This window comes from Colletotrichum destructivum, chromosome 3 (assembly GCF_034447905.1).
Source record: "Colletotrichum destructivum chromosome 3, complete sequence".
Classification (NCBI taxonomy): Eukaryota; Fungi; Ascomycota; class Sordariomycetes; order Glomerellales; family Glomerellaceae; genus Colletotrichum; species Colletotrichum destructivum.
This window is the reverse complement of record NC_085898.1, coordinates 2,886,538-2,904,968: the sequence shown is the minus strand read 5'-3', so window position 1 is coordinate 2,904,968 and position 18,431 is coordinate 2,886,538. Positions and strand designations below refer to the sequence as shown.

Below are 18,431 nucleotides of genomic sequence, written 5' to 3'. Positions count from 1 at the left end.
GTACCTAAAGCTCCGGGCCTGTGTACACTAGGTACCTTTGAATACCTTATGTACTCTGGATGTCGCGCACTACCTGAGGTACCTGATAGTAGCGATTTGCAAGGTGGGTGCCAAACAACGCTGCTGCCCTTTAAGCGCCCCTGTTGTATTCTAGAAGTGGCAATTAAGTAGTACCACCCCGTCGCATCAAATCGCACCCGTGTGGTGGCAGCACTGTTTCCCCCGTTAGGTTGGCAAGTTAGCTCCGAAGAGGGTTTAAGGGCCGAACCGTCGCGAATGGACTGAAAGCCTTCTGAGTGTGACCCCAGGCCCAGCAACTCCAACCTTCGAACAGCTTCCGCCGCATGCCGTGGTAAAATTTGCTGCTGCCACTCTTCTTCTCCCGTCCCATTTGGCACATCGACCATCAGCACGCATCGTTCGAGCTCCGCGGCAGAAGGGAACACACCTTTGCTCCCACTTGTCAAGTCCGTGGCCGAGATAGTTAGGATTAGGTTCCCCTCCCCCTCCATCATTTGCCTGCGATAATCTATCTACCCCACACCTTGGTTCTGCAAAAGTCCGCCGTCGTTTCCACCATGTCTACGCCGGAAGAGCGGGCGGTTGCCTTCAAGAATGATGGCAACAAGGCTTTCGCTGCCCACGATTGGCCGAAGGCTATCGAGTTATACACCAAGGCCATCGAGCTGAACGACAAGGAGCCGACATTCTACACCAACCGCGCTCAGGTTCGCCACCTACCCTTCCCTTCGTCGAGGCTACACAGCCAAGTTGCTCGCGTGACTAACAATATCTCGACTCCGAGTAGGCAAATATCAAGTCTGAGGCGTACGGCTATGCTATCTCGGATTGTTCCAAGGCGCTCGAATTGAACCCGAAGCTGGTCAAGGTAAGTAAAGGTCAAACGGCGCGGGAGCCTGGCCCAGCATGCTGACGTTGATGCGAATCTAGGCATACTTTCGCCGAGGCCTTGCCCAAACCGCCTGCATCAGACCCAAGGATGCCGTTGTCGACTTCAAGGAGTGTTTACGACTCGATCCGAACAACAAAGACGCTAAATTGAAGCTGGACGAATGCAAAAAGATTGTGCGCAAATTGGACTTCTTCGCTGCCATCGAGGTCGGCGACGAGCCCTCTGCAGCTGAGGGTCTCGATATCAGTGTCATTAACGTCGAGGAGGACTACGATGGCGTCAGATTGGAAGAAGAGATGACCCAGGAGTTCATCGACGACATGACAGAGCGATTCAAGAAGGGCAAGAAGATCCACAAGAAATACGTCTACCAGATCATCTTGGCCGTCAAGAAGATTGTCTACGACGAGGCGACGATGGTAGAGATGGAGATCCCTGAGGGCACTCAGCTTACTGTTTGTGGTGACACACACGGTAAGCCAATCGTCAGTTGACATTTTTTAAAGGAAGTAACTACTGACACCCCGGACAGGCCAGTACTTCGATCTGATGGAGCTGTTCCGCCTCAACGGAACCCCCAATGACAAGCATTACTACCTGTTTAACGGCGACTTCGTCGATCGTGGATCATGGTCCACCGAGATCGCACTCCTGCTTTACGCCTACAAATGGCTGCGCCCCAAGGCCTTCTTTTTGAACCGCGGCAACCACGAGACCGACGACATGAATCGCGTGTACGGTTTCGAGGGCGAGTGCAAGGCGAAGTACAACGAGAGGTAAGTTGATCATGTCGCGTGTGAGGTAGACTTACTAACAAATACAGAATCTTCAAGCTGTTCTCCGAGAGCTTTTCGGCTTTGCCTCTTGCGACTCTGATCGGCACTAAGTACCTCGTGCTGCACGGAGGTCTGTTCTCTGACGACAAGGTCACTTTGGATGATATCCGCAAACTTGACAGGCATGCTCAGCGCCAACCCGGTCAGGCTGGCCTCATGATGGAGATGCTTTGGACAGATCCCCAGGACGAGCCGGGCCGTGGCCCCAGCAAGCGTGGTGTCGGCATGCAATTCGGCCCAGACGTCACCAAGAAGTTTTGTGAGAACAACGGTCTTGAAGCCGTCATCCGCAGCCACGAAGTCCGCATGGACGGTTACGAAGTGCAGCACGACGGACGATGCATTACTGGTAGGATTGATCCTTGTGCGAAGTACCCTAGGCCCGAGGCTAATTGTTGTAGTCTTCTCTGCGCCCAGATACTGCGACTCTACCGAGAACAGGGGCGCGTACATCAACATTGGCCCCGACTACGAGTTGCAGTTTCAGCAGTTTGACGCGGTTCCTCACCCGGATATCAAGCCCATGGTAAGGCCCGAACGACCCTCCTCTATGTGGGCCTGCCGCTGACATTATCCCTTCTTAGGCGTATGCTCAGAGCTCTCTCATGTCGTCTCTGATGTAGTTTGGTGAGTATTACGGATCTGTTGACCAGAGGATAAGAGACGAGATATTTTGCATCCGCAAGCATACATGTTGCATGTGATTGGCGCATATGGGGGCGGGCTGGGCGGCGGCGTGGGTTTGGCCATGCGGATAAATCGGAGTTCATTGTTCCTGGCGGACCGTACAACCAACCATATCCCCGACTCTAGAATAATCTGACGTTTGGGCGTCTGGTCAAATCCCGTTCTTTGTTACAGTTTCTGACGGTGACCCTCGTTTCACGAAAACCAGAGCTTGTCTTGGCCGTCGGCGCCGACCATGGCGCCTAGGTAGTCGGAGCACTGCTTCACGCGGAGCACCCGCCGGGTCCCCTGCTCGGAGACGCCGGCCCACGCCGTGATGGCGGCAGCGAAGGGGCTAAGGTCCGGACGGGGCACGCGCAGCCAGCACTGGGTGCGGTCGACCTTGAGGATGTCGATGGGGATGGCGGAGCCCGTGACGCCGAGGAACTGGCGCAGCGCGGCGTCGCAGTAGGAGCGCACCTGAAGGTCGTCCAAGCCTGCTGTTGCCTCGGGCGCTTGCGGGGAGTCGGCGATGAGCTCGAGATGAGCGTACGAGAATGCCGGTGTCTTTATGGTGCATGTGAGGAGCTCGTGGGATTTGAGACTCGTTGCGCGAGGGGTGCTGGCCGGCGTCTCTTCCGCCGATGAGTTTTGCGTCGTCATGACGGTAATGTATGTGGCCTCGTGGGTTGAGTATGACCTTGGTATCGTGAATCGAATATTTGCAGCACACTCCGAGTTAGAACTGCTGATGATGGTGACTTTTTCTTCTGCCGGTGCACCCTTCTTGATCGTTTCGAACGAAGCGAGTCTAGAATATAGAAATAGACTGAGTGAGCGACTAAGTGAGCAGCATGTAATGTGATTCGAGCGCTGGACCAAAGGGCTCTTGGGTGGGTCTGGCCAAAAGATCCTGCATCCTGATAAATACATATGCTACCTAAAGTCAATTACATACAGCAAGCTTTCAGTTCCACACCCTGTATGTCGTGTCGTTCCATCGCTTTGCCGCCCTCCGAATCACTTTACTTGAGCGTTGAGCCAGCCTCTTGATCCCTACGACAGCTTCGCGCGACGACACCCCGACCACCCCGACCACGTCCACGTCCACGACCACAACGGCGCCTGAAACCCTTCGACCGATTGATCCTACACGAGACCATCCCCAAGATCACCGCCAGACCACCGCCAGACCGCAACCGGGTCGAGAAAATGTCGGCCGATAACTTCGTCGCGCCCGGCCAGCAGCGCTACCTCCGCGCCTGCATGGTCTGCTCCATCGTCATGACCTACGCCGTACGTCGCTCCTCGACATCTCCCTCCCCCCTTCGCGGTCGCTCTTGCTACGGCCGCCCAGCCCATGAGCGACAAAGACGAGATATAGCTGACGCCTTCTTCTTGTGACAGCGCTTCCGTGACGAGGGCTGCCCCAACTGCGAAGAGTTCCTGCACATGGCCGGCTCCCAGGACCAGATCGAGAGCTGCACCTCGCAGGTGTTCGAGGGGCTCATCACGCTCGCGAACCCGAAACGTTCGTGGGTCGCCAAGTGGCAGCGCCTCGACGGCTACGTCCGCGGCGTTTACGCTATCAAGGTCTCGGGCCAGCTGCCCGACGAGATCCGCAACACGCTCGAGGAGGAGTATAGGATACACTACATCCCGTGGGTCACCCCCTCTCCTCACATTGCCTATTAGCCCTTTCATCTTACGCCTCGGGAGAGGGACATGGTGGTCGGAGACCAGCGTTGCTAATCACAAATTTCATCATCGCAGGCGCGACGGAACGGAGACGGAAGTCGACGCTTGAGAAATCTCGAGACATCGAGCGGTGCTTTACATATCGGCGTTCGGGGGGGAGGTGTTAAAGAAAGGTTGGCAACGGAGTCAGGGAAGACTCTCTCTTCGTCGGATGGAATCGATCAGTTCCCAGTGGTATCTAAAACAAGAAAAAATGCACACCCAAATGATTGCCCTTTGCCAAACCACCCGTTTTGACGTGATAATGTGCCTCAACCCAAACGCCGATCGCTCCCTCGAGCCAGAACCAGCCTCACATCACCGCTGGTCCGTCTTCTGCTTCTTGGACGAAAAAGCACCAAACCCGGACCCCTCCCGCGACCGCTTCCTCTCCTGCCTCTCCATGTCCTCCTTCATGATCCTCTCGGCCTCGCTCATCTTCTTGGGTTGCACGATGGCGGTCTTCTTGCTGCCGCCCGATAGTGCGTTCTTCTTGGCCTGGGCGAAGACATTCTTAGTCTGCGGCTTCGCGGTCATCTTGAGTGACAAGCCGCCACCGAGGGACTGTTTCTCGGCCTGTTTTGCGACAGGCTCGTCTTGCTGCTTTACGGCAGCGTCCGCGGACGCGGTCGTCGAAGCCTCGGGCGCGGCAGACTTTGACTGCGACGGGCTGGGCTCTTTCGTCGTCGCCGCTGCCGCAGGCTTAGCCCCAAAAGACAACGAAATCTTCTCCCCGTCAGCCCTCTGCAGTCCCCTCTCCCTCTCGTCGTCGTCGTCGTCCGCCTTCTCCCCTCTCGCCTCAGCGGCCTTCTGCGCCCTCTTGATCTGCTCCCGGATCATCATTTGCTCGACCTCTTCATTCCCCCGATCCTGTGCCTCTTTCCTCCTCAGCGCCTCCTGCCTTTTCAGGGCTTCGGGTGAGTTGTCAATCCACGCGATGTGAATCCCCTTCTCGTTCTCTTCGACGCGGCAGATGCCCTCGCGGCCCAGGTGCTTCGCAAACTCGGTCAAGCTGGGCCACTTCGTCGCATTCATGTGCACATGCTCCTTGTTGGCGATGTACTCCTGGTAAAAGTGATTGATCTGCACCTGCTTCTCGCCGTGACCCGTGCGGAGCAACTGGGTGAAGTCGCGGAGGAACTGGTTGCTGTACTCGTTGAGGAACTTCTTCGGGTCATCGCCCACAACGAGCATCTGCCGCACGTGCGATTCAGACTGCGTGTGCATCTTGAAGCCGTTCTCGTCGCGACACTGCTTCTCGCACACCTGACAGTACCACCGCAGCCGTTGCAGGCCTTTGCTCTTGAGCTTGTTGCTCAGATACTTTGTTGAGCCGACTTCTGCTTTAGGCATACTGGCGGTTTCAAGTTTTTCTTGGATCTTGCTGTTTCTTGCGGGCTGGATGATCGGTTGTGTTCGGATAGGGATGGAGACTCGTTGGCATGTGTTGATGGTGTTCGGGTGTCAGTGAAAGCGCGTGAGGAATCGTTGTTTGGAATGGTTGGTGTAGTTAGGAGGCGATCAATTAATGATGGAGAGCCAAGCGTTGGGTGGATATTCTTTTGTCTTATCTTATCAGTTCCGCAGGGGCTCAGGATGGCGGGGCAAGGCCGTGTGCGATCGATTCGCGAAACACTGTATCCCACTTCGCCGACGTCGGCCTCTACTTATGAGGATGATTCCATGTGGAGGCGGCAGATGGATGTCTCAAGAGCAATTGCATTGCTATGTCGAACGTTATTCGAGTACAGATAATGCAAGCAAGGTTTCGTTTGGCTCGAACTTGAACCCCTTAACTTGCTTTGATCAGGAAAATTCAATAATTCATCGACCTTAATTTAACATGTGCGTCAAGCTAAATCTGAGCAAGACGCACTTCTTCAGCCTATGCTCTTCATTATTGACCCCTTTTCCCCTTGCTCCAGTGTGCAATTTCGTGCTCCGTTCCAAATGACCATACAGATGAGCGAAAAGCAATATGATTTCTGGTCTTGAAGTCGAATTTCTATGCAATGCACAAGATGAACAGCGCACAGCTGTCAGGCGATACGCTCATTGTCTAGTCGAGGAAAGTGAACAAATTCGTGTGCAGAATGTTCATGGCGCGGGTGGCATCGCGAGCGTCGATAACACAAGAGATGTTGATCTCGCTGGCACCTTTAACAAAGTCAGTTCATGCGCCTTTCACAGCTTCGTGTCTAGCTTACCCTGTGAAATCATTTCCAGGTTGACATTGTGCTCGCCGAGCGTGGAGAACATACGTCCGGCAATACCAATCATGTTCTTCATCTCCGCACCAACTAGACTCAGAATGGCCATGTCGTGAAGCACGCTGACATCGCCGCAATCCTCCAACTCAAGACGCGCTTTGTCAAAGCTGCTACCCTCCGAGTTGCCGGCGTGGATAGCCATGGACACATGGACCTCACTGGTGGAGATAAGATCGACGGAGATCTGGTTGCTGTCGAGGATAGAGAACACCTTGGCGAAGAAACCGTGGGAGATGGATCGCTTGTTTGAGTGCACGTTAATGACGGAGATCTTGTCCTTGATCGTGACAGCCGTCGGCCGCTTCGGCTTCTGGATCAACGAGGGATCCGATGGCTGCGACCGCTGAATCTGGTGGCCGGCCGTGAGTACAGGATCGGGAACGACGATGGTGCCAACCCCTCTAGGGTTCTTGACGTTCTTAATGCGGATGGGGATAGGGGGAGAGGCGTGGATGACCTGGTCCATGGTCAAGTGGTGGATGACCTCGGAGCCGTAGAACGTCAGCTCCGCAGCCTCGGACGGTGTGATGGAGTGCAGCAGGCGTGCTGTAGGGACCTTTGTCGGGTCGGCGGTGAAGATTCCGTCAACCTCCTTCCACACCTGAAGCTCATCAGCCTTGAGACCGACAGCGCATAGCGCCGCGCAGAGATCAGTGTATCCTCGGCCAATGTCGCCGTCAATCAGACTGCCCGGGACGTTCCCAAAGAAGCCAGTAATCACGGGAACCCGGTCCTCGCAGGCAGTGATCTTTTTCCGCAGCACGGCAGCGGCCTCTTGATAGAAGCTCTGGTCCAAACGACCAGTGGCGTCATAGTGGAACGCGTCGCTCAGATCCACATATTCTGCTGCGACACCCTGTGAGCTGGTTAGCGTTTGGTTTTTTTCTCCTAGACACGAGGGCGAGGTGTTGTTTCCGTACCAGGTCCTTCAATAGCGCGGCCATAAATCTGCAGCTGAGTTTCTCTCCAAAGCTGATGCAACGGTCCTTGGACCTTGAGTTCACTTCGAGGTTGAATCTTCTGGCCGCTACAATGTACTCGACCAGCTCCTGGCACTCGTCACGAATCTCCTGCTCCAGAGATGCCTGCAGTTCCGGGTTGGTTAGGAAAGTCTTGACTGCTGAAACATGGTCTTTGCAGATGTCGTCAATCAGGCCATTCGCCTGGTTCATGAGTTCATTTTGCGCCTCTTCGGCGCTCGTGGGGGCAGCAATGCCCTTGAGCTTATTAAAAACACCAAGAAGCCTATCTCGCAAGGTCAGCCAACAGTCGAGGCCGGGTGCGCTCCCGAGTGACTCACCGGCTGGTGGTGCCCTCGACCTTCTTGCCTGTGCTTCTCGCCGAGCAGACGACGACAACCTTGTTCTTTGAAAGACTCGCCCTAGCAGATGAAAAGGTCAATCAATCATGGCTCATTGTCTGTCACGAAACTCTGTCCTTACCGGACAATATCCGTAGCGATCTGCCATGTGAATGCCCTCAGTCAGCTTCCGCAGTGACGGCTTTCCGGTTCGCGGGGGACCAACCTTGTCAGGAAACTTTCCGACACTGGTGCCACCGAATTTTTGTACCACCCAGCCATTGCTGGAGGTGTTCCCTATCGATTGACTGCTCATGATGCCTCAATGGCTCTGCGCGAAGCCGAAAGTGGCTCGTTTCGGGTATGAGTGAATGTGACTCTACTCAGAAAGACACAGCGGGATGAGGGGCACTATGTTTGAGAGGTGCGGGAAAAAAAAAAAAAGAATGGCGACGGTCAAACTGGGGTCGCCAACCCTCCACTGGGGTATCTTTTGTGAGACGTGCCACACGACTAGTGTGCGAGGCAACAGACAGAAGGAGAAGGCTGTTTGTTCGTACGACTGATGGACCCAGAGAATTAAAGGAGAGGATTCGCGCCTCGAATGCGGTGGAATCGCTCTGTCCAAAGGTGAAAGTGGTCGTGGTAGCAGTGGTGGACTGGATTAGACCGGAACCAAGATGCTGAGTTGGGACGAAAGTGGGATGTGTGGAGCGACGAAATCGGCGGCGCCTGTGCAAGTGTGCAGCGACCAATTTCTGCGTTTCCGGAACATCGGAGGCGGGCCCGCGTCTTATTCGACTACCCTACCGAATCCAATGTCCAATGCCCAATGCTACTGCAGAGTCACTACAGATTGGTCAGGGCTTAATGATAATTCCTCCTGGCGCAGCTCGGATAAACCCATCAGGGGCCTCCTCGCGGCTTTTAAGGGAACGAGGCACCCTGGATTCGGTAGTCTGCCCGCAGAAGCCTCTATCCGCGACAGATTCACTGTCTGACTCATATGTATCGGTAGGCCAATTGAGCCCATTTGGCCCGTGTGTTGTTGCCATTGCTCACCCGGTGTTGTCACCATCTGCTTTTGACAGCTTCATCCGGTGTTGTGTCTAGTCAACAACCCACTCGACGGCGACAGACGGCGACTTTCGCTCAGGCCTTTGGGCCTCTATCATTGCCTTTGCGATCGCTTGTATACTTCGTCCAGCCCACACTCCACATGCAAGTGTCGTGAAGACCCGTCAAACCGCCGGGAAAGAAAACTTTTAGTTGCCCAATCCTGGCATGCGCGCGGGGATAGCGAATCAGGAATCGGCCGATGACGAAGTGACAGCCGGGGTTCTCATACCCCAGCCTAACAGCCGCAATTGACGCGGCTTCCATTCGCTCCCGCCGCAACTTGGGGATCCTTGTGCTCAACTGCTCGCTCGACAACTGACTGACAATACGGATACAGAGTACGGCCTGTCGGAGGAGCGTTGCGGTTACCATGAACATGGGGTGGACGTCCTGCATCACCGTCTGCAGCTCATCAAAAGAGGCGCGCGGCGTCGGCTCAATGCTCACCCTGTCGGGCTGTATTACCACTAATTGAAAGTATAATTCAAGTACCGTTGCTTTGCCCCTAACCAGACACACTGGGTATAGCAAACCCACAAGCAACAACAAATGCAGATGCCAACCGTAACCGCCGAGTATGTCAAACACCAAAACACACAACTCAAAACCCATAAATCCCGTCCAGAAACAAACAGGCGTTAAACTGAAGAATATCTCCGGGCCAAATGGCCACGGGCTTTTCCGCACTCATACAATCGTCCAGTCGTGCCATCGTCATCGCACTGTTTTCGACAGTCCTCATCTGGCATCAAGCCTCTACAAGAGACTGTCTGAAAGGCGGCTATTGATACAAGACACCCGGTTTTCCAGGTGCGACAATAGTTCGGTCCCCTTTTCGTCATTGTTGCAATTCGGCGTTGGCGAGCAGCGCTTGATTGACCTCCGAGTGCGAGAAGGTGTATTTGTCCATTGGGAAGTCCTCCTCTGGCGTTCGGATACCGATCCCGCTGTCGTCCGGGTTGCTTCCCGCTGTCATCCCCGCAGAATCGACCTGGCTTTGGCTCGTAGATGGTGGGAACGGCGCCTTGTCGGGCTGTGCTTGGGGGAGGCTGGAGAAGTTGAACTCCTCGCTGCCGGTGCTATACCGAGACCCTTGTCGGCTCGCCTCCTGAGTGGTCGGCTGAGCGTTGGCGACAGCTGCAGATGCGCCTGAGGTCTTCATTTGGAGAAACCCCCCCTGCTCGGCGAGAAAGCTGGTCATCTCGTCGATCCAGCATTTCGTGACCCACCAGGAGCCGAAACTCTTGCCTTGGGCCATGGTCAGGTCCCGCATCACCGCCGTGCCGACTCTTTGAACGGAGTACACAATCTCCGTGTGGGACGCATAAGGGAAACGGGTGGGTAAAGACTTGAGGAAGCCAACCCAGCGTTCCAGTACATTCTGTCCGTTGTGTTCTCCCGCGCTCTCAACGCCCACTTGGCGGCCGTTTCTCAGGACAATGTCGCCGTAAACAGTCAAGCACTCCACTTCCCAAGGTACGTTCATGGGGCTGAGTAGATCTCGGAGTTCAGAGACAAGCAAGTTGACGAGGTCGTCCATGCCCCGAGTAGGCACGCACTCGGCCACCTTGCGCACGCGCACCATGGTAATCCAGTCGAGGTACATCTGGTCGCGGTTGGCCGGGTTCGACAGCATGTTGGCCGCCGCGTGGGCCGTAAGGTTCACTCTAAGAGCTCGATCCAGCAAAGCCGCGAACATGGTTGCCGGCGCCTCCTTGGCCCGAACAACGTGGTGCGGCTGCCCCTGGAAAGCCTCTTGAATGTGGGGCACGAGTCGCTCCGAGATGTTGCGTAGCGTATCCAGTACCGGCTTGGGCACGACCTGGAGTGTGAGTCCAGAAATGATCCTAAGCATACGTTGGTAGAGGATAAAGTCGCACTCCTCGATCCAGGGGGCAAGACTGGGGTGGCCAAGTAGCTTCTGAACTGGCATAGTCAATGTGCCTTGGAAGGACGTGTACAGGTGGAAGAAAGTTTTCTCCTTGCAGTAGCGGACGCATTCAACGAGTGAAGTGCAATGTGACCTATACAGCGCAGACAGGCTCTTGGCGGCATCCGAGTCAGTCCCGCTAGGCAAGAAAGGCTCCATTCGAGGCAGCACGAGAGGTTCGTTAGATTGGAGAAGAGCCTCATCCGATTCCGAGGGGAATGAGAACTGAAGCGACGTCTTCGAGGTAGATGAGTTTAGGTGATCCGCACTGGTCACATTCGGTTGGCTGTAGAAGCTATGCGACCTTGAGTGGCCATGCGAAGCTTGAGCTGGGCTCGCCGACCGTTTGATGACAGCAGGAGACGGTTGTACGGCCTTCACAGGCTGGGCTGTGGCGGGGACGGCCGCGCTGGCGCTTTGGGGGCGGGCAGGTTCGGAGATGGCCACGGGGATATGAGCCTCGGGCTCGCGGAGGTCGGGTTGGTCGTCAACTAGGCAAAAGTTGACGTAGTGGTACTTGGACTCTCCTCTAACGCCAAGTCGCCTAGTCTTAAGCCCTGGGAAAAGTACTCGGACAAGTTTACCGAAGCTGGCCGGGTTCAGAACGGTAATCCTCTCGGTGGCACACCGGGACGCGTAGTTGGCATATACACGGCCTCGCGGGACAGATCCCTTGCCCTTGGTGCACACTGAGTTGATCCAGAGCATGGCGAAGACTTGTCGCGTACGTTCCGAGTTGGGTCCTCGTTCGTTGCCGTGCAACTCGCCAGCGACATCCTGCAAGCCGCGGTGCTTATTTGCGTTGAAGAGATGACGCATCTCCAGCTCATTGTTGGCACTAGACCTGGCCGAGCCTGATTTTTGCATGCCCATCACTCCCGCCAAGGAATCGCCGTCTTCGTCGCGATCTATCATCTGGCTGTCATCAGTGAAGCTAGTGTTGGCGAAGCTCTCGGACGGCAAAGGATGCCTCGGCATAGGGTGTTGTTGGAACTGCATGGAATGGCTCATGTGGGCGCTCGACTGGCTCATTGAGGCACCCATCCCAGGAGGCATCGAATATTCGCGGGCGTTCTGCATCTGGGTTGCAGCAGCATGCAGCATCATTTCCTCGGGCGTTATCCTTGACGCGGGTGCGAGGCTCCTCTGCTGCCTTTGGTCGTTGTTGACCCATTGTGCCGAGTACAGCTCAGGCGTGTCGTTGAAAGACTGCTGCTGTTGTTCCATGGTGGGCTGTGTAGAGATGCTGTGGACAGAGGCAGTCGAGGCCCGAGATTGGGGCCTCTGCTTCGCCCTGAGGGCCTGGGCAAGATGGTCTGTTTACATCAGATCGTCAGCCAATAAAAACGCAGACAAAGAGTTCCCTCGATACGTAGAAGCATCTTGAGCGGCTGCATATCGTACCGTGATCCATTGTCGTCAGTCTTGTTAGCTCCGTCGGTAGATGGTGTTGTTGTTCTGCGATGAAAACACACGGATCAAGGACGCCGTTTCTAAGCAATAAAGAAGTAAACGTGCGCTGGGCGACGAAGGACAAGTAAGCACGAGAAGCAGAGGCGTCGAGGTCGAGAGAGAGAGCAATCCGAATCCCTGCAGCCGAGAGGAGCGCGGTGCGCCGTGGTGTGCGTCGAGATCTTAAAGGACGTGGTCGGGGGGGGGAAGCATGACCTGAAGGCAGAGTGTGGATGTGGGAAATGTTTTGGGAGGCTTTCCGCTGTTTTGTTGACTTGACAACCAAGGCTCGGCTGGTCGCCTCCACTCAGGTCTTGGACGAGCGATTTGCGTGGCTGGGCGAGTTCACGTGACGTGCATAGCTCCCGCAGGCTCTGGGTTTCTAAACAACCTGGAGCAACCAGTCCTGTTGCAGCTTGGTCGTGTTTGGGGCTTCCAATTGGTCAGTGCGGTGGAGAGAGGGGATGTGTGATGTGGAGTCTGCTTACTTTGTCTGTTTCCGACTTTCTGTCTCTGGCGTCCGGCCGGTACGTAGCAACGCTACTTTTACTTTGTTCCAAACACGCGGAGAAGCCACTACCACACCAGCTCCGGCCAGTCAGAGCAGAAGAGCAAAAGCAACAACACACAAAGTTGCGGCCTCGAAACTTGGGCATCAAGACAATCCAGCAAGTGCCATCAAGCCGAGCCTGTGAGCCTTCTTCCCTTCCTCGGCGAGCACGCAGCCACACATTACACACCTTTCCCCACAAGGACTTGCTCAGTGCCTTCCTTATCTTATCAACCGGGGCAAGCACGCACTCGTTGTGTGATATGTGCTGATGAAGGCTGAGACGGACGGGAGGGGATCGAAGGAAATCTGACACCAATCCGAGCCTTGACCTGGCAACCTGGCAGAGAAAAAGACCACAGAAAAAGTATCCGCTAACACGAAGGACATGGATCCCAGGGCAAATACGCCCGGCACACAAAGTTGGTTCCGACTTGGAGCTACCACCTCACCTCGCCTATACCGCCCTCCGAGCTGCCCTGTGCTTGTGTCTCTGTACTGTGTGTGCTGTGTGTGCTGTGTGCTGTTCTCGTGCTTGTGCCCCTCCCCTCTCCTGAAGCCCCGATCGCTAGCCCCGAGCGAAGCTTGACGCAAAAGGCTCCCAGACCATTCCTACTGGCCAGATCTGCACACGTTACGTCGTCATCCGGCTCTTTCCCTTTCACCTGCTAATTCCAACGCAGACTCAAGGTCATTCAACCCCCATTCTCTGCAATTTCGTCGAGAACTTTACATTCTGACATCGTCAACAGCTTCCCGCGTACCTTGCATACTACCCACATTGCTCACTGTTAGTACCCGTTCCCCTGCATCGAGTTCTCGAGAAAGGAGACCTTTCCGTCCTCTCACCACTCCTTGTTGCAACCTGGCCTTGTCCTAACCCTTATCACAGCGCAATAACGCACAGCTTTTGCTACCCGACCAAGCTTCCATTTAGCCGCCAACATGTCTGCTCAGGATCGCGTCCAAAACTACATCGGTCAGCTCGACCGTGAGGTAATATTACCCGCTCGCCAACGGGTGCATCCCAAGGCGATGCCTCAGTCGTGCCGATGCTGACGGGTGCGATAGCTGTCCAAGTACCCCGCCCTTAACAACATCGAGAAGTCGACCAACGTCCCCAAGGCTTACGCCGCCATCGGAGTCGCTTCCCTCTACTTCTTCCTCATCATCTTCAACCTTGGCGGCCAGCTTCTCACCAACTTTGCCGGCTTCATCCTCCCCGGATACTACTCCCTGAACGCTCTGTTCACTGCCAACAAGCAGGACGACACCCAGTGGTTGACCGTAAGTTGTGCAGCTCTCCCCCGCAGCTGTCGGAGCGTCAAACTTACTAATCCTGCCTGCATCTATCTAGTACTGGGTTGTCTTTGCCTTCTTCACGTAAGTAACCCTTGGTCATGCGACCGACAGACGGATCGTAGCTAACGTATGGATAATAGCGTTGCGGAGAGCCTCGTCAACGTCATCTACTGGTTCCCCTTTTACTTCACCTTCAAGTTCGTTTTCCTGCTGTGGCTCGCTCTTCCCACCTTCCGGTATGTCCCGTCTCCCTCCCGAACCTAAATAGCTGGCGCTAACGAGAAGCAGTGGTGCTGAGATCATCTTCAACTCCTTCCTTACCCCCATGCTGGCCAAGCACTTCAACAGTGCCTCGACTGCCTCTGGCCTCCGGGCCCAGGCTGGCAAGGCTGAGTAAAGTCGCGCTGGCGCTAGCTCATCAAAAAGGTTGATTGCCATAAGAGATCCACCTACGACGAGTTATACAGCTGGTCCAACTTCATCCCAGTGGCATTCGCAAGCTAGTCAACCGGACGTTATGCGGCGACCAAGAGCACAAAGAGTACGGGATGGGGTATCAAGAGGCTAGCTTTACCCCCTAGACGACAACGGTAATGGCTTGTTCAGAGTTGGTCGATGGGGCCCAAAGGAACGCAAGGGTCACGACGGACCGGCTGAATAAGCTCCTGTTACCCAGATGAAGCTACTGTGTACTGCAGGATTTGGAGTCGATGACTTCTGCAATGGAGTAGACGGTACCAGATGCTAACCCCCATCGTGCGACATTTGTTGTCATTGTTCAGCAGTCGTATTTTCTTGGTGACATGGTGAAAACATGTGATTGACGTTGAAAAGGCTTGGGCCAGTTGTGGCTTCGAGACAAAGACACGCTCGAAATGTGTCGTGCTTCTTTGTCACGGGCAACTAGAGCAGGGAGCCGGTCGAGGAGACTGATGAGTTGGGATGTCGGATTCCGGTTTAGAACGCATGCCAGCCCTCTCTGCCCGTAGAGTAGACTACGACACGACTGTTTTTCCCTCACGGGTAAAGTCAACTTCAGGGGTGTGGTGTGGCCGTATGTGGACCGATTATTCGAGCATGTCTCGTACCCGTGAGCTAGTCGTTGCTGCTGCCCGCCGTCATTTTGTTGCCCCATTGACATCGGAACTGTGTTGGAATTGTTGCTCGTCACCGGAACGACCCGCCGGGCAGTAATGATTGGCATATGTAGGACAGCCTGCAGCGTTCCTGGCATAGGTCTCTGGTCCCCTTTCTGTGCTCGTGTTGCAGAAAAGCGGTTCAAGGTGCTGGCTGGGCCTTTACCGGTAAGCCGCCAGAGATGGATGCAGTGTAGCGCGGCCTTTGGCCAGCTCAGTTTTCACTTGGTCTGCGGTCGCCAAGAGAAAGAGGCAGAGAAACTCAGGATGCCGAGTAGGCCGCTTCCGACTTCAGTGACTTTTTTTTTATTTAATTATCGTAGTGGAGGGACAGACGGAGGATTCCAGAAAGGGGCACCCCACACTTTCTCGGTCGTGTCCTGCGTATTGCTGATGATTACGGTGCTACACAAGCATGTACTATGTACCTCTTCTCTGTGGGATCTACAGCGTCTGTGGCCGTTCAAAAGAGGCTTGGGGCGTTCGGGAATGCGTTGGTTGGTCCATGCTCGCCATCCCAGCTGTTTAGAATATGAAACTCCCCAAAAACGACAAAGGGCTGTTTTTTCCCTCCCGGCCAATGTCAACTTCGCCATACCAACGTTTTCCTTGACGGCTTTTCCCGAGTTTCACGACACTGTTTTTGTGGCTTCGCTCGCGTCTGGACAAGCTGCAAGACGATATTGGCTTTCCACCGATTGACGTGCTATGATGGAATGAGCTGGTAGACACGTCCAATTTGCGACTACAGATAACGACGTCTCGACATTCATCTTATCGAGCATTCCCTCTCATATATCGGACCCGCGACAAACGCAAGTGACCTTGAAGCCCGCGACGTCACTGGGGAAAACCCTCCGAAAGAAAGAGCTCCCCCGACTGAAGCCTAAAGGCATCTGCCCCCGGAGGGCATGATCTCACAATGCAGCTTAGCCCTTTGCAATCGCGACTGGCGGCCTCGCTGGTTGCCTCACTACTGCTGATTCTTATCTACTATCTGCTGTCCACGCCCACGTTCGCCCTTGCGGCTGAAGTGACCGGTGCGGCGCACCCAATTCTGGACCACCTCCGATTCGATGATTCCCTCGAGCGAAGAAGCCCCCTCGAGCCTACCTACGAGCCAGAATTTGCCGCCTTCGACCGCAGCATCATTGGAAGGGCCCCTCCCGGTGTAACGGGGCTCGCGAACAACGTCAAGGTCAATCGCAACGTACCGGGCAACACGACCCAGAACTTCGTCTTCGAGGCAATTGCGATCTTTGCCAACTTCTTCGATGGCACAGATGAAGCATTCGTGGTGGAGCCTCGCGAGGGTATTAATGACTCTTTCTCGCCAGAGCTAGTACCCACGGAGGATGAAGACCTCGAGGACGAGGGTCGCGGCCTGCGTCGCAGACAGGCTCAAGGCAGGACGGTTTATATCTCGGCGACGACATGTATACAGCCACAGCGCGCGGCAAACAACACGAAGGAAGATCCTCCACAGATCACGATGTACATCTCGACGTCCCAGGACAATCAGACTCCGGGACCAGGGCAGAATGCGTCCCTGCAAAAGACTATCAAGTTCGAGGAGGGTGCCGCTACGTTCAGTGTGAACGCGACGGGGGATGTGTTTATCGGAATAGGGGCGCCGGAGAAGGACGGCAGCAAGTTCGCAGGAGACTGGAACTTTGATGTCGCGGCGTCGACTGACGATTTCTTCCACAGTTTCGATGGAAACCCCTCTGAACTGCTTTGGGTTGACAGTGACTCCAGCGCCGCTCTCTTGACCACACAGAATCTGACAGATTCCCAAAATGAGACGCAGATACAGGAGATCATGCAGCAGACCCCTCCGTTTGTCATGTTTGTCGAGAACCGGGATCACCCCACCACCAAAGGTGTGCGCCGTTCCATGTGCGGGCTTGAGAACTACGCGCAGATTGCGGCAAAGAAGGGCGGCAAGTTCGGTAACCTTGCAAGCACCGTCATGACTACAAGAGGTCCCGGCAACCTGCCGAAGCAGCAGTTCTTTTTCAACGGGCTCAATGCAAGTGCTCTCTATACGGGCATCCTCGTTCACACCGGCAACTCGTCGGCGTTGAAGAAGCGGCAAGACGGAGGTTCGACTGGCGGCGGCGGCCGAGTCTTTGAAGCGACCCCATTCGAGACCAAAGACGGTATGTACACAGCCGGGCCTGTACACTTTGTGGGCATGGCTGACTTGATACCAGGTGAGAACTGTAAGATCATCACCGACTTGCAATTCTGCAACGAAACGGAGTACGCCGTGCCGGCCAACTCGAACAAGATGAACATCACTCAGCTTGCGCAGTTCTACGACAACTACGCCAGAGACATGTATGCCAACTTCCAGAAGCAACTCGCCCAGGTGGCCTGCGAGGCCCCGGCAGTCCAGCGGTACTCGCTCGCTCGCAACTGCTCCGACTGCGAGATCGCGTACAAGAAGTGGCTGTGCTCGGTAACGATCCCTCGATGCGAAGACTTCACGAGCCCTACTAGCTTCTCTCTTGTCCGGAATGCCAACCAGCCGTTTCCCAATGGCACCCTTCTCCCGAACGATCTGCAGAACAACTACAGTGCCAGGGTTAATCAGCATTCAAGAAACCCCCTTATCGACGAGATGATCGAGCCGGGTCCGTACCGAGAGATTCTCCCTTGTGCCTACCTATGCTACGACTTGGTGCAGAGTTGCCCGGCATCATTGGGATTCAACTGTCCGACGCCGAATGACGACATTTTCAATTCGAGCTACGCCATTCAAGAGGACGGCCTCTTGACCTGCAACTACCCGGGCGCGGTCCACAACCCCTCGGCGTCTCCGCTATTGTCAATTTCGTGGGGTTTGCTGTCGGCTCTTGCTCTCGGCACGCTCAGCTTGGTCATGCTCTGATAGGTGGCCTAGTAACGATAGCGACGAATATCTCGGCATCATATTTGCCAAAGTAAATTGACGGCCGACATCTTGCATAATGGGGGATCACGGGCGCGACGGGACAGTCTAACGAGGGTTTATCGGGTTTTATGCATGGCACTGGCGTTTTCGGATAGTCATGGTTTTGAAGTGGTTTAACTGTTTGGTGGTCACATGTGTAAATGATTGGGATGGCCTGGATGGCCGCATTGGGAAGAGAGAGTATGCGAAACGCAAGAATCACATGCTTTGATGATCTCAATGACCTATCTCTATATAGGTCCTTGACAGACCGTTTTAGCC

The 18,431-nt window shown here is 54.9% G+C and overlaps 8 protein-coding genes across 8 annotated transcripts; 4 read left to right on the top strand and 4 right to left on the bottom strand.

Annotated features, from left to right (window-relative positions):
• Positions 1-142: 142 nt before the first annotated feature.
• Positions 143-3,245, top strand: CDEST_04968 (Putative calcineurin-like phosphoesterase domain, ApaH type, PPP domain-containing protein). The gene is made up of 7 exons (XM_062921127.1): positions 143-728; positions 809-889; positions 952-1,387; positions 1,446-1,689; positions 1,737-2,098; positions 2,151-2,275; positions 2,334-3,245. The coding sequence occupies exons 1-7, from the start codon at positions 579-581 to the stop codon at positions 2,370-2,372; spliced, it is 1,437 nt and encodes a 478-aa protein (XP_062777178.1). The 5' UTR covers positions 143-578; the 3' UTR covers positions 2,373-3,245.
• CDEST_04969 (Putative ribonuclease P/MRP protein subunit Pop8) lies at positions 2,632-3,078 on the bottom strand (the record flags this gene model as incomplete). Its single annotated transcript, XM_062921128.1, has 1 exon — positions 2,632-3,078. One exon carries the CDS (start codon positions 3,076-3,078, stop codon positions 2,632-2,634), a length of 447 nt encoding a protein of 148 aa, XP_062777179.1.
• A 159-nt stretch (positions 3,246-3,404) lies between the features above and the next one.
• On the top strand, positions 3,405-4,450 carry CDEST_04967 (Putative transcription initiation Spt4, spt4/RpoE2 zinc finger, Spt4 superfamily). The gene is made up of 3 exons (XM_062921126.1): positions 3,405-3,711; positions 3,823-4,076; positions 4,189-4,450. The coding sequence occupies exons 1-3, from the start codon at positions 3,628-3,630 to the stop codon at positions 4,220-4,222; spliced, it is 372 nt and encodes a 123-aa protein (XP_062777177.1). The 5' UTR covers positions 3,405-3,627; the 3' UTR covers positions 4,223-4,450.
• Position 4,451: 1 nt separating this feature from the next.
• On the bottom strand, positions 4,452-5,667 carry CDEST_04966 (Putative KIN17-like protein). The gene has a single exon (XM_062921125.1). It carries the CDS (start codon positions 5,503-5,505, stop codon positions 4,471-4,473), a length of 1,035 nt encoding a protein of 344 aa, XP_062777176.1. The 5' UTR covers positions 5,506-5,667; the 3' UTR covers positions 4,452-4,470.
• A 319-nt stretch (positions 5,668-5,986) lies between these two features.
• CDEST_04965 (Putative aspartate/glutamate/uridylate kinase, aspartate kinase, ACT domain, CASTOR, ACT) lies at positions 5,987-8,584 on the bottom strand. The gene is made up of 6 exons (XM_062921124.1): positions 7,949-8,584; positions 7,865-7,884; positions 7,723-7,803; positions 7,343-7,667; positions 6,360-7,278; positions 5,987-6,309 (listed from the first exon to the last, which is right to left on the bottom strand). The coding sequence occupies exons 1-6, from the start codon at positions 8,036-8,038 to the stop codon at positions 6,212-6,214; spliced, it is 1,533 nt and encodes a 510-aa protein (XP_062777175.1). The 5' UTR covers positions 8,039-8,584; the 3' UTR covers positions 5,987-6,211.
• A 689-nt stretch (positions 8,585-9,273) lies between these two features.
• CDEST_04964 (Putative RFX-like DNA-binding protein) lies at positions 9,274-12,456 on the bottom strand. Its single transcript, XM_062921123.1, has 2 exons — positions 12,176-12,456; positions 9,274-12,087 (listed from the first exon to the last, which is right to left on the bottom strand). Exons 1-2 carry the CDS (start codon positions 12,183-12,185, stop codon positions 9,680-9,682), a joined length of 2,418 nt encoding a protein of 805 aa, XP_062777174.1. The 5' UTR covers positions 12,186-12,456; the 3' UTR covers positions 9,274-9,679.
• Positions 12,457-13,119: 663 nt separating this feature from the next.
• CDEST_04963 (uncharacterized protein) lies at positions 13,120-14,889 on the top strand. Its single transcript, XM_062921122.1, has 7 exons — positions 13,120-13,463; positions 13,526-13,563; positions 13,666-13,769; positions 13,845-14,060; positions 14,131-14,156; positions 14,216-14,311; positions 14,364-14,889. Exons 3-7 carry the CDS (start codon positions 13,719-13,721, stop codon positions 14,470-14,472), a joined length of 498 nt encoding a protein of 165 aa, XP_062777173.1. The 5' UTR covers positions 13,120-13,463; positions 13,526-13,563; positions 13,666-13,718; the 3' UTR covers positions 14,473-14,889.
• Positions 14,890-16,126: 1,237 nt separating this feature from the next.
• Positions 16,127-18,108, top strand: CDEST_04962 (Putative stretch-activated cation channel Mid1/Calcium influx-promoting protein Ehs1). Its single transcript, XM_062921121.1, has one exon. The coding sequence runs from the start codon at positions 16,134-16,136 to the stop codon at positions 18,105-18,107; it is 1,974 nt and encodes a 657-aa protein (XP_062777172.1). The 5' UTR covers positions 16,127-16,133; the 3' UTR covers position 18,108.
• The last annotated feature ends 323 nt before the right edge of the window (positions 18,109-18,431 follow it).

What these genes read in the sequence shown, in the direction of transcription:
- CDEST_04968 (XM_062921127.1), top strand. Translation starts at nt 579, where the DNA reads ATGTCTACGCCGGAAGAGCGGGCGGTTGCCTTCAAGAATGATGGCAAC. An exon ending in TGTTTGTGGTGACACACACG is followed by an intron (nt 1,388 to 1,445) that starts GTAAGCCAATCG and finishes CACCCCGGACAG; the next exon opens with GCCAGTACTTCGATCTGATG. An exon ending in CGACGGACGATGCATTACTG is followed by an intron (nt 2,099 to 2,150) that starts GTAGGATTGATC and finishes TAATTGTTGTAG; the next exon opens with TCTTCTCTGCGCCCAGATAC.
- CDEST_04967 (XM_062921126.1), top strand. Translation starts at nt 3,628, where the DNA reads ATGTCGGCCGATAACTTCGTCGCGCCCGGCCAGCAGCGCTACCTCCGC. An exon ending in CCATCGTCATGACCTACGCC is followed by an intron (nt 3,712 to 3,822) that starts GTACGTCGCTCC and finishes TTCTTGTGACAG; the next exon opens with CGCTTCCGTGACGAGGGCTG. An exon ending in TATAGGATACACTACATCCC is followed by an intron (nt 4,077 to 4,188) that starts GTGGGTCACCCC and finishes TCATCATCGCAG; the next exon opens with GCGCGACGGAACGGAGACGG.
- CDEST_04966 (XM_062921125.1), bottom strand. Translation starts at nt 5,505, where the DNA reads ATGCCTAAAGCAGAAGTCGGCTCAACAAAGTATCTGAGCAACAAGCTC.
- CDEST_04965 (XM_062921124.1), bottom strand. Translation starts at nt 8,038, where the DNA reads ATGAGCAGTCAATCGATAGGGAACACCTCCAGCAATGGCTGGGTGGTA. An exon ending in GTCGAGGGCACCACCAGCCG is followed by an intron (nt 7,668 to 7,722) that starts GTGAGTCACTCG and finishes CTTGCGAGATAG; the next exon opens with GCTTCTTGGTGTTTTTAATA. An exon ending in CCTGGAAATGATTTCACAGG is followed by an intron (nt 6,310 to 6,359) that starts GTAAGCTAGACA and finishes ACTTTGTTAAAG; the next exon opens with GTGCCAGCGAGATCAACATC.
- CDEST_04963 (XM_062921122.1), top strand. Translation starts at nt 13,719, where the DNA reads ATGTCTGCTCAGGATCGCGTCCAAAACTACATCGGTCAGCTCGACCGT. An exon ending in ACGACACCCAGTGGTTGACC is followed by an intron (nt 14,061 to 14,130) that starts GTAAGTTGTGCA and finishes GCATCTATCTAG; the next exon opens with TACTGGGTTGTCTTTGCCTT. An exon ending in CTCGCTCTTCCCACCTTCCG is followed by an intron (nt 14,312 to 14,363) that starts GTATGTCCCGTC and finishes AACGAGAAGCAG; the next exon opens with TGGTGCTGAGATCATCTTCA.
- CDEST_04962 (XM_062921121.1), top strand. Translation starts at nt 16,134, where the DNA reads ATGCAGCTTAGCCCTTTGCAATCGCGACTGGCGGCCTCGCTGGTTGCC.